The sequence below is a fragment of the Juglans microcarpa x Juglans regia genome, chromosome 2S (assembly GCF_004785595.1).
Source record: "Juglans microcarpa x Juglans regia isolate MS1-56 chromosome 2S, Jm3101_v1.0, whole genome shotgun sequence".
Lineage (NCBI taxonomy): Eukaryota > Viridiplantae > Streptophyta > Magnoliopsida > Fagales > Juglandaceae > Juglans > Juglans microcarpa x Juglans regia.
In genome coordinates, this window is record NC_054597.1 from 28,930,733 (window position 1) to 28,943,618 (window position 12,886).

General features: G+C 38.8%; 1 protein-coding gene across 2 annotated transcripts; it reads left to right on the plus strand.

Moving 5' to 3' along the window:
• The first annotated feature begins 1,046 nt into the window (after nt 1–1,046).
• On the plus strand, nt 1,047–7,721 carry LOC121251486 (polyprotein of EF-Ts, chloroplastic). 2 transcript variants are annotated; one of them, XM_041150749.1, is made up of 4 exons: nt 1,047–1,181; nt 2,306–4,700; nt 5,017–5,728; nt 6,842–7,721. In XM_041150749.1, exons 2-4 carry the CDS (start codon nt 2,351–2,353, stop codon nt 7,476–7,478), a joined length of 3,699 nt encoding a protein of 1,232 aa, XP_041006683.1. In that variant the 5' UTR covers nt 1,047–1,181; nt 2,306–2,350; the 3' UTR covers nt 7,479–7,721. The 2 variants fall into 2 exon arrangements, with proteins under 2 accessions (XP_041006683.1, XP_041006682.1); XM_041150748.1 differs by having other exon boundaries at nt 1,052–1,181; nt 5,011–5,728.
• The last annotated feature ends 5,165 nt before the right edge of the window (nt 7,722–12,886 follow it).

Below are 12,886 nucleotides of genomic sequence, written 5' to 3' on the forward strand. Positions count from 1 at the left end.
AATATACACAAACACGGTAAGTTACCACGTGCATTCTTCTCGCCAGGTTGAGAGTGTTATAATTTTTCATGATCCAAATATAAAGTACGCGCGTATACCATCGATGGCGAAAGCGGTCCATTTATGATTTTTATTAGGGATGAAAATTTAAATTGAGAAATCGAAAAATCGGATCGGACTGAATCAAACCGGACCGGTTGGTCTGGTTTTGAACCGGTCTAATCTGAAACCGGTTTCTATATTACAAAAACCGGCCGGAACAGGTCCGATTTCGGTTCTTTAGTTTCCAGAACCGGACCGGTTAGAAAATATATATATATATAAAAATTAATTTTATATACTATACAAAATATTTATATATATATAAGTTTTATATATAATATATAATTATATACTAAATTTTTATATATATTATATAATTATATATCACATATGAAATAATCATATTATAATTTATAAATTATAACATAAAATGTTAATCTTAAATATGAACATTTGTAATTTGTTTAATCATATGTTATTAATATAATAATATATAAGATAATTTTATTATAATTTATAAAATAAAAGTTTAATCTTAAAGATGAAAATTTAATTGATCATATACTTTAAACATAATATATATATTAAATTATTAATAACATGTTATCATAAGAAGTAATATTTTATTATATATTTTTTACATTTTAAAATAACCGAAAAATTGGATCGGATCGAAAACTGGTAAAACCGAATGTACCGATTTAAGAGGATAATTGAAACGTAATCGGTTTTAAAAAATAAAAAATCAGTACATATTAATTCGGTCTTAGATTTTATACAAAATCGGATCGGACCGGTTGCACTCCTAATTTTAACAGCATCAGGTCCAGCACAGTCTTATTAAGGTCCAGCTAATTGAAACCCATGCTTCTCGGTCCACAAACAAAGTGCACGTATGCGGATTCGAAGCGGCTTGGCTGGCTCCAAACTCAAGCCAACCCAGAGCCGATTGAAGATCCTCACCTTGGGATTTCTATCCATGAGCAAGCAGACACTGTCTTAAGATAAGATTTAAAAGTCCCACCTTTCATTTCCAGTGATAAATTGGCTCTATCATCACCACGCAGAAAGCTTCAGGCACTCCTAATAGTTTGGGTTTTCTCTCTTCTCAATTCTTTTGGCTCTTGAAGCTTCAATAGGTATTAGTTTTTGTTGTTTTTTACGCTGCTTAGAGAATTTTGCTGGCTTTCGAATAATGGGTTCTTCTTAATTTACATGCCTTTTGATTATTTTACAGTTAGTTTGCATTTTTTTTCTACGTTGTCCCTTTTCCCTCGTGGTTGGTTATGGTATAACCTGTTCTTATGTGGCTGTTTCAGCAACTTGTTAATTCTTGGGATGTTTGTTGGACTATTGTTCCCTTATAGCTCATTGGGTTGTGGAAGAGGGCTTGACTTTGGGTTGTGTAGTAGTGAGTGAATGGTTTGCCAGTTGGGGTGCCCTGATGGAGAGTTAAGAGAATTGGACACCGTAGACCCAGGAATGGGGACAAAATCTTGGTTCCTCAAATTGAACTATTCTTTGAAATACACCTTTAGCCTGTATTTTAATTATCCTTCAGTAATGGAATTAGGTTTCTGACAATTTGCATTCAATTAACAGCTCTCTCTCTCTCTCTCTCTCTCTCTCTCTCTCTCTCTCTCTCTCACACACACACACACACACAGCATTGCCATTGTAGGGGACGGATGTAATATAATTGTGCAAATATGTTTAATATGGATTCCTATAGGGTTCCAAAAGTGAATTTGAGATAAATTTGAATTGATGTTCAATTATTTGAACAAAATAAAGAGAAGCTGGGGTCAGGGGAGTGGAGAAACCTAAGTATTCATGAATAGCTCAATGAAGCCATTTGGACACTGTGAACCATGCAAAGGATAAATTCCTTCAGTGCCGTTTGTACTACTGATTATTTTTATGCAAATGTTGATGGAACACTGTGCCGTAATTTTGGCTGCTAAGATTTGTTGCATTACATTTCACTATTGGCATAAACTACATCTAGATGTATGAATTGAGCTGTATTTTATATATTCATCAATAGGTAAGATACATCTAGCTTTCATTTCTTTGTTCATGGAAAAGTTCATAATTAAGGTCTGGGCCAAAGTTCGTGCACCTAATTGTTTCTTTCTGCACCAAATAAGTGACATCTATTATCCTTAAAGAGAAAGGATCTTGGTTTATAAGTCACCGAGACATCTGGTGTCTTCTTAAACCCCATGATTTCTCTCATGCACCATTTTTATTTCTTGTGCAGGAGAAGAAAGGGATGAAGAACTTATTTTAGTCACAGACCAACGCCATGACTTATGTATTTCAGGTCAATATGATGTCTGTAATGCCATGCTCTATAAGCAATGTTTCACTCATTCCTGGAACTACATTTACAACAAGGATGAACAATTGTTTGACAAGAGTCAGTTTGTCAAGGAAGTGCACTAAACTTCCATCATCCACCCAGAAGTATCTGCTACCCTTGTCAACTTCTATTAAGTTGCTCCCTCAACATAGTAGGGGATGTTCTTTGCATCATATATCGAGAACCAATACAATATCAGCGACAGGCATTGACGTGGCAGTGGAGGAACCAGGTTCACCCATTCCAGAAGAAGTTTCTGGTGTAGCATCAGAAGTTAAGCCTGATGAAGTTGGAAGTGGTGAAGAATCCTCCAATGATACAGATAGCAGTCCTGCTCCAACTAAGTCCCAACGTCCAAGACCTGTTAGGAAAAGTGAGATGCCCCCAGTAAAGGATGAGGAACTGGTTCCTGGTGCAGCTTTTACTGGGAAAGTAAGATCAATTCAGCCTTTTGGTGCTTTTGTTGATTTTGGAGCTTTCACCGATGGCCTAGTGCATGTTTCCAGGTTGAGTGATAGCTATGTTAAGGATGTTGGAAGTATTGTTTCCGTTGGGCAAGAGGTGCAGGTGAGATTAGTTGAAGCAAACATGGAGACAGGACGGATTTCTCTCACTATGCGTGGAAGTGACGATATTAGTACCCTGCAGCAGCGGAAAGATTCTCCTCCCAGTAGTGATAAGGCTGGAGCTGCAAAGAGAAACACTTCAAGGCCCAGCCAGAGGAAAGATGAGATGAAAAGGAGCTCAAAATTTGTTAAGGGGCAGGACCTACAGGGCACTGTGAAGAATTTGACAAGGTCTGGTGCTTTTATATCCCTTCCTGAGGGGGAAGAAGGGTTCCTCCCCACATCAGAGGAATCTAATGAAGGATTTGAAAACATTATGGGGAACTCTTCCCTTCAGATTGGCCAAGAAGTCAGTGTCCGGGTGTTGCGCTTCTCAAGAGGGAAGGTAACATTGACAATGAAGAGGGAAGAAGATGGTGCAAAGTTGGACTTACTGCTTAGCCAACATGTTGTCCATACTGCGACAAACCCTTTTGTGCTAGCTTTCCGTAAAAACAAGGAGATTGCTTCATTTTTGGATGAGAGGCAAAAATTAGACAAAGAAGCTGAAAAACCAGAGATAGGAAAGACTCCAGGAGAATTAGAAGAAAAAGTCGACCAAAAAAAAACTGAGAGAACAGTTAGTGTCTCTTCTACAGTTGATGAAATAATTAAAGACAATGAAGCTTCTTCAAAGGAGGCAGATGTGGGAGCCAGCACGTTAGACAAGGATGCCTCAACCGGTATTGCAGACAATGAAGATGAAGAGGGCCCAGCCTCTAGCACTACACAAGGAATTGATAGTGCTGTCCAAACCGTAGATAAACAAGCACAGGTGAATTCTGAAGCACTGGCTCCTGAAGAGATTACGTCGATGACTTCACAGGTAAATGTGGGAGCTGGCACAATAGATGATACATCCATCAATGTTTCAGATGATGGGAAGGATCCAGAAAGCACTATCTCTAGCTCAACATCAAGTGTAGATGGGGCTGTTCAAACCATGGATAAGGCAGCAGAGGTGAGTTCTGAAATTCTGGTTCCTGAAGGAAGTATATCTGCTGTTACGCAGATAATTGAAGAGGCGCCTCCAACAGATGGACTAGAAAATGATGGAAAAGCTGAGTCAGCTGGTGAAATATCTGGCAAAAGCTTGTCTTCAGAAAGTCCAGTAGTGGGAGACGTAATAGAGGATCAAGCTGATGTCGCTGTAGTCAGTGATGACACGTCTTTAGAGGTAGATGTGGGATCTAGTGCTTTAGATGATACGTCAACCAATGTTGCAGATGATGAAAAGGGTCCAGAAAGTGCGCTCTCTAGTTCAACGTCAAGTGTGGATGGTGCTGTTCAAACCATAGAGAAAGCAGCGGAAACGAGTTCTGAAATTTTGGCTTCTGAAGGAAGTATATCTGCTGTTACTCAGTTAATTGAAGAGGCACCTTCACTTATCAAGAAAACTGAAGAGGTACCTTCAAACGATGGACTAGAAAATGATGGAAAATCTGACTCATCTGTTGAAATATCTGGTCAAAGCTTGTCTTCACAAAGTCCAGCAGTGGAAAACGTAATAGAGGATCAATCTGATGTTGCTGTAGTCAGTGATGAGATTAATATAAAAGCACCCAGTGCAGAGAATGATCCTCCTAGCACACCAAGTGAAGAAAACAAGGTGGGACCCAATCCTGATAAAAATGGCAGTATAACGAGCTCAGATTTACAACCAGACACTCCTGCCCAGAAAACTGAACGTTAGTGCCCTTTTTTTCTCTCCTTCTTTTCACTGTTTTCCCCCTCTTTTAAATTCGTGTTCGTTGAAATTCTGATGACAATTCACTGTCCAAAATGGTTGGTTGAAACCTAAGATTATTAATTCCTGCTCTTTTGGTTAATCAAACTGCCCCTTGGGATGGATGCCCTTTGGTTAATCAAACTTTAGGCACTTAAAAATGAGGAATGGCGTCAACAATAAGATTTTAACTTGATGTTTGATTCACATTGCAGTAGAAACCTACTACAGGTCAACTGTCTCTTCATTTGTTAACACTTGTTTATATGCAGCTGCAGCTGCTATATCACCAGCTCTTGTGAAGCAGCTGCGTGAAGAAACAGGAGCTGGAATGATGGATTGCAAGAAAGCTCTCTCAGAGACTGGAGGGGACGTTGTTAAAGCTCTGGAGTTCCTAAGAAAGAAAGGCTTAGCAAGTGCAGAAAAGAAAGCAAGCAGAGCCACTGCTGAAGGAAGGATAGGGTCGTACATCCATGATAGCAGGATTGGTGTCTTGGTAGAGGTGAATTGTGAGACAGATTTTGTGTCCCGGGGTGACATTTTTAAGGAGCTGGTTGATGATCTGGCCATGCAAGTGGCTGCATGCCCTCAGGTGCAGTACGTCATTACAGAAGATGTTCCAAAAGAAATTGTGAACAAAGAAAGAGAGATTGAGATGCAGAGGGAGGATCTATTGTCAAAACCAGAGCAAATCAGATCAAAGATAGTTGAAGGGAGAATCACAAAGAGGCTCGAGGAGCTGGCATTGCTTGATCAGCCATACATCAAGAATGACAAGTTGGTGGTCAAGGACTGGGTGAAGCAGACCATCGCGACCATTGGAGAAAATATAAAAGTGAAGAGGTTCGTGCGGTACAATCTTGGAGAGGGCTTGGAGAAAAAAAGCCAAGATTTTGCTGCTGAAGTAGCAGCCCAAACTGAAGCAAAAGTGGAACCCAAAACAGAAAAAGAACAGCCTGCTGTAGTAGAAGCCAAGGAAACTATTCAGAAGTAAGTCCCTACTTTCTTTGAATTGTGATCTAACTATTATATCATAGCGTTTTGGCGTTGGGTAAGGAAATTAGATTAAAATCAGGGCACAGCACAAAGAATTCTATGTTGTATAAATGGAAAATGCAATATACTACATTCTCATCCCACTACTATTCTACTGTGTTGATGTGGCATTGTCCATAACCCTTGGATAAGTTACTTTTTTTTTTTTTTTAGTTAAGAAAAATACAAGGATTCCTGCCTTACTGGATAATGCCAAACCAGAACATAGTGGGATGAAAGTAGAATATTTGGATAATATCACATCAACAACGTAGGATAGGAGTGGAAAATGATAGAGACAACCATTTTTACAGCCATTTTACAACACTGCAGTAAAAGGACACTTATATAAAATGACGACTCTTCTATATCTATTTGACAAGTTCTCAATCATTACTCATTTAACATTTTCCAACCCTTTTGCTAAGGTGACAAAATTGAAAAACCGATATGTTTTTCAGACAAAAGAAGGAAATAAAATAAATATTTGTTATTCGAGTATTTGCTTGTTGCCCCTATTTCTCGGTGAGGGGATCTTTGGGCCAATTTTATCGGATTGCATTATTCTTAGTGGAAAAGCTATTTGGAAAAACTCATATAGCATGGCTCTTTATGAATTGAAGATTGCCAATCCTTTGGCCAAGACAAGCATTACTAAAAATGAACCAAGTAGTTCTTACATTTGATTTCTTGCCAATCAAGTTTACCAATAAAAAAATAAGTTCTTGCCAATCAAGTTGGCAGTATTTATTATCTGGTGGTGCCAATGCTGTTCAAGGTCCTTTTTGAAAAGTTACTCACATATTTAGAGCTTTATAGTTTATATGAGTCACGTGTTAAAAATTATCTGGAGTGAAAATATTTTTATTTACATTTCCCGGTTTACCTGAGCATGTTTCTTTTCAAGTAAAGTTCATTGTTTGTTACAGTTCTTTTCATACAGTGAATATTCATCCTCCTAGAAATAAATATACACTGATTCTTTTCACACAAATTTTATTTGAGAAAAGAAGGTAGACAATTTCTTGCATACCTTGTAAACGTTATATTTGTCCAACTCTCCTGCAGGCCACCAACAGTTACAGTGTCTGCTGCATTGGTTAAACAACTACGAGATGAATCTGGAGCAGGGATGATGGACTGCAAGAAGGCTCTTGCTGAAACCGGAGGAGATCTTGAGAAGGCACAGGAGTACCTTAGGAAAAAGGGTCTTTCAACTGCTGACAAGAAATCGAGCCGTCTTGCAGCTGAAGGCAGAATTGGGTCCTACATTCACGACTCCCGCATAGGAGTGCTAATCGAAGTGAACTGTGAGACTGACTTTGTAGGTAGAAGTGAAAATTTCAAGGAGTTGGTTGATGATCTGGCAATGCAAGTGGTGGCCTGCCCGCAGGTGCAATTTGTATCCACCGAGGATATTCCGGAGAGCATTAAGAACAAGGAGAAAGAGCTAGAGATGCAGAGAGAGGACATCTTATCAAAACCCGAGAACATTAGAGAGAGAATTGTTGAGGGGAGGATCTCAAAGAGGCTTGGAGAGATGGCTCTTTTGGAGCAGCCTTTCATTAAGAATGATAGTATTTTGGTGAAGGACTTGGTGAAACAAACTGTTGCTGCAATTGGGGAGAACATAAAAGTTAGAAGGTTTGTCCGGTTCACCCTTGGGGAAACAGTTGAACATGCAAAAACAGGAACTGAAGCATGAGATGGATATAGATACATCAATTTCAGCATGAAGCAGATATAGGGATGGTTCGTTGGCAATTACAGTGAGATGGAGGCTGGCTGAGACTAATTTTAGATGAGAGTAATCTGATTTTTTTTGTTCTGATTAAAGTTGGTTTAAATATGCAGTACTAAGCTACTTTCGGCATCTATATTTTGAGATGAGATGAGGAGTGTCTCTGTTATCTATCCATCTGCAGCATGAAAGCTGCATAATATTCAATTCTATGGAGGCATTTTTTGTTTTTATAGGTCATTTTTTGAGTTACTTTTATGAGAGATATTACTCATCATCTCACATAACACATTTTATATATTTTAAAATTATTTATTATTTATTATTTTATTTTATTTTATTCTTATTAAACTAATTGAGTTGTTTTACTTATCATCCATACATTATATATTTGTATAGAAAAAATTAAAAAAAAAAATTGATATATGATGTGTAGGGATGATAAACAGAATTTTTATAGTTGATAAATCCAAAAAGGTGCCCAATACCATTTGGGATTAAAATGGATCCCAAGTTTATACGATAAGTCGCCACATCAGCAGCCTGTCATAACAAAACAGCCGGTACAATTGAATTTCTTTTTCTTCTATCTTTACCTCTCCAAGAATTATTAAACACTGCCGCGTTAATTATTTTACAGTTTATTTTAAATCAATTAATATATTTGTGAAATTTCATTAAAAATTAATTTCAATTTTATATAACTACTCTTAAGTAGAGTGATAAAATAGATGTAAACATAATAGGAGTAAAATCAAGTAATCAGCTCTTATTTTTCTCAAAAGTAACATGCCTAGAGCGCCAAGCACAATAGGGCATTAGCATTTGAATTCTCGTATCCTAATCCAGTTGGTAGCCTTTTTGAAGAGTAAGGAAACCTATGCAACAATGCTTGAGCATGAGAAGCTCAGGCACCACTCATAACCAACCTCGTGAGGGCTGTGCATGAGTCGTGAGTAATGTTAAATATAGTTAAGCCATCAAATGTGTAAATCTCGCACACTCACTTTTAAAAAAGAGTAAAATTTACTATTAAAAAATTAATTTTTTCATGTAAATCTGTTAATGATAATCTTCCTGCTACTGATAAGAACAAGCAAAGCTCATCTCTTTCAATAAAGATGCAACACAGCCAAGTGTCTTCTAGATAGACTTCTAGACTTCTACTTTCATTGTAAATAAACTTCTATCTTCATTTTACTACTTACGTTTATAAATAAACAAGCCTGCACAATATTCTGTGAGGCAATAATTTCAATTCTCTCAGACTTGTAACATGATATCAAGACCCAGCTAGACTCACGTCAAATTACCATGGCTGAACCCTTCCTCTACTTCTGATATGTCCCCACCCTTTCTTTCCCGCACCCTTATTGTACCACCACCCACGTCCACCTCTGTTGCCCCCTTCACAACCTCATACCATCAAACTCACGTGGGACAATTATCTGTTATGGAAGGCCCAAGTGGTTCCGTATTTGAAAGGCCAACATCTCTATGGATTCGTTGATGGCAGTTTCACCTGCCCACCCCTACTTATAAATTCTCCATTAAACCAGCCTATACCCAACCTGGCCTATACATCATGGATGCTTCAAGATCAACTTATCTTGAGTGCTCTTAACTCCTCACTATCCGAATCAATTTTGACTCATGTAGTCAATTGCACCAGTTCCCGTGAGGTGTGGCTCACCCTAAAAAATATGTTTACTGCTTCTTCTTGTGCTCGTTCCATAAACTTGCATTACTAGCTTATGACGCTCAAGAAGGGTAGTTCCACCATTGCTGACTACTTCCATAAATTCACCTCCCTTGTGAACACCTTAGCCACTGCAAATCAACCACTCAATGATTTCGAACTTGTTTCCTTTCTTTTGGCAAGTCTTGGTCCGAAATATGATTCTTTCGTCACCTCAGTGACTACTCGTGTGGAGCCCATCTCTATTCAGGATCTTTATGGTCATTTACTTGCTCACGAGCTTCGTCTAGAGCAACATCAATCTATTGTGGATTTGTCAATGGTTGGTGCCAATGTTGCCAATAAGTTTATGCCTTCTCGTCCAAGCCATGGGGGGCACTCCCAGTCCTTCTCTAGATCTGGAGGTGCATCTAACTCCAGTTCTTATAGAGGCTCATGAGGTAAGGGTGTGGTCACTCTCAGCCCCCCCAAACTGGTTTGTCAGGTATGCAACAAGACTGGTCACATTGTTCTCCATTGTTATCACAGGTACGATGATAACTATCAAAGTGAAACCTCCACCATGCAAGCCTATGTTGCATCCCCATCTCAAGGTTTTGATCCCTCTTGGTATCCCGACACTGGCGCAACATATCACATCACCTCTGATCTTGCAAATCTCAATGTCAAAGCTGATGAATATACTAGGTTTGACCATATATGAATGGGTAATAGTAATGAAATTCTTGTTCATCACTTGGGCACCACCCGAATCTCTACACAAGAATTTTCTTTCCTATTACACAATGTTTCACATGTTCCCGACATCACCAAAAACCTTATTTCTGATAAAAAATTCACTACCGCCACTTTTGAATTTCATCCCACTTGTTTCTTTGTGAAGGACCAAGCCACGGGAACAATTATATTGCGCGGGCCGAGTAAACATCGGTTGTATCCACTCTCCTTCACCTCAAAGTCTCCTCCTTCAGCTCTCATTGGTGAACATACCTCCCTCTCATATTGGCACTCTCGCTTAGGCCACCGTGCATTCAACATTGTTCGTAGAGTCATATCTAAGTTCAACCTTCTTGTTTTGTCCAATAAGTCTAAACTTGCATGTTCTTCCTGTTTAAGTTCCAAAAGTAAACAATTAATTTTCTCTTGATCTTGTAGTCATACCTTGGGCCCTACAACCTACATAAGCTCCAACCTCACTCAATTCACTGTGTCTTCCTTGGCAACAGTAATCATCATAAAGGTTATGAGTGTCTCAATCCATCTACTGGAAAATCCATAATATCCCAAGATGTCATATTTGAGGAGTCTCAATTTACCTTCCAGACCACACGCCAGATCCCTTCCCAGCTAACCAATCCATCCTCTCATCAACCACTTTATATCCCGCATGTATAGCCCAAGTTTGATGCTGCCCACCCAGTGGATTGTCCGCCCACATGTACACCATCTCATCCTTCCCCACCAACTAATCCCAGTCAAACCACTTCAACCCCATCAGCAACCCCCCTTCCTAATCCTCTAGAACCTGAAACTACACCATCAGCTCCACCTGAAACTGTTTCCGTCCATCCCATGATCACCCGCGCTCGCAACCAAATCTCTAAACCAAAAGTATATACAGATGGCACCACCCACTACCCAATTCCCAAAGCTCTCATTGCCGAAATTCATTCCCAATTCCTAAAGCTCTCATTGCCGAAATTCATTCTTATCTAGTTGAACCCACCTGCTACTCCTCTGCTGTCAAACATCCCGAATGGCGTCATGCCATGAACATTGAATTTGATGCTCTGTTGCACAACCATACATGGATATTGGTCCCACCAAGTGAAGCTCATAATGTCATTGGTTCAAAGTGGGTGTTTCAAATCAAACGGAAAGCTAATGGCCAAATAGATCGGTACAAAGCGTGGTTAGTCGTTAAAGGCTTTCATCAACAATCTGGTATCGACTATTTTGAAACTTATCGTTTTGTCATTAAGCTCACAATCGTGCGTACTGTTTTATTTCTAGCCTTCTTGGCAGGATGGACTATTCGTCAAGTTGATTTTCACAATGCATTTTTACACGGGATCTATTTGAGGAGGTGTTCATGTCGCAACCTCTTGTTTTCTCTCATCCTCAATATCCATATCACATTTGCAAACTGCATAAAGTCATTTATGGTCTCAAACAAACTCCAAGAGCCTGGTTCTCTAGATTGACAAACCAATTACTAGAACTTGGTTTTCGTGGCTGTCGGTCCGACTTATCTCTATTCATACAAATCACTGATGCCTTCACGGCATATATTTTGGTCTACATCAATGACATCATAATCACTTGCTCAAAGCCCTCTACCATTGATGACTTACTCCACTTACTATCCACAGCTTTCCAATCAAGGAATTAGGTGGATTAAATTTTTTTCTAGGAATAGAAGTTGTCCACGACAAGGAAGCCATAGTTTTATCACAGCAACGATACATCCTTGATTTGCTTAAAAGAACAAAGATGCTTGAGGCCAAGCCAATCGGCTCCCCCATGTCAACATCTACAAGCATCTCGACATTTGATGGGGAAACGTTTGATGATCCTACTTTATATCGAAGCTCCGTCAGTGCTCTGCAATATCTTTCCATCACACGCCCTAACATTGCTTCTCTGTTAATAACCTATCACAATTTATGCAGGATCCTAAACTCCCTCACTGGCAATCTGTCAAACGTCTTCTTCGTTATCTCAAGCACACTCTCACCTTTGGCCTTTGGATCTCAAAATCATCCAGTACTTAACTTCAAGCTTTCTCTGATGCAAATTAGGCAAGCTCACATTATGACAGAAGATCCACAGGTAGTTTTTGCATTTTCCTTGATAACAATCTCATCTCCTACAGCTGTAAATAGTAAGCAACAGTAACTCAATCCAGCCTTAGATACAAAGCCTTGGCAAACACAACTATTGAGCTTCAATGGCGTAAGTCTCTGATGTTTGAACTCGATGTTTCTCAAATCAAGACACCAATCTTGTGGTATGATAATATCAGTGCTACTTAGACAAATCCAGTAGTTCATGCTCACACGAAACATGTGAAAATTGACTTCTATTTTGTCCAAGATATGGTTGCTCAAAAACTTCTTGAAGTTCAATTCTTGTCTACTCGAGCTCAGCTAGCTGATATCTTTACAAAAGCATTGTCCACAACTTGGTTTACAACTCTCAAGGACAAGCTCAACGTGGTGCCCACAACCTTGGGCTTGATAGGACATGTTAATGATAATCTTCTAGCTACTGATAAGAACAAGCAAAGCTCATCTCTTTAGATAAAGATGCAACATAGCCAGCTGACTTCTAGACTTTAATTTCATTGTAAATAGACTTCTATCTTCATTATACTACTTACGTTTATATATTCTGTTAGGCAACAATTTCAATTTTGTTAGACTTATAACAAAATCCCTTATTTATCCACTTTTTACAAAGAAAGTGTACAAGACTTACACACCCTAAAACTGTAAATATCATTTACCAATTTATTTACATAATGATTCACCGTGGTCTCTTTTCCCATGACAAGCTTTTACATATTTTTGCTTTTTGATTGCTAGTCATTGTGAAAGCTACATTGAAGTTGATACATTATGTTCCCAGACAATGAGTGAGAACATGGGATGAGACCTTTTTTTCTCCACTG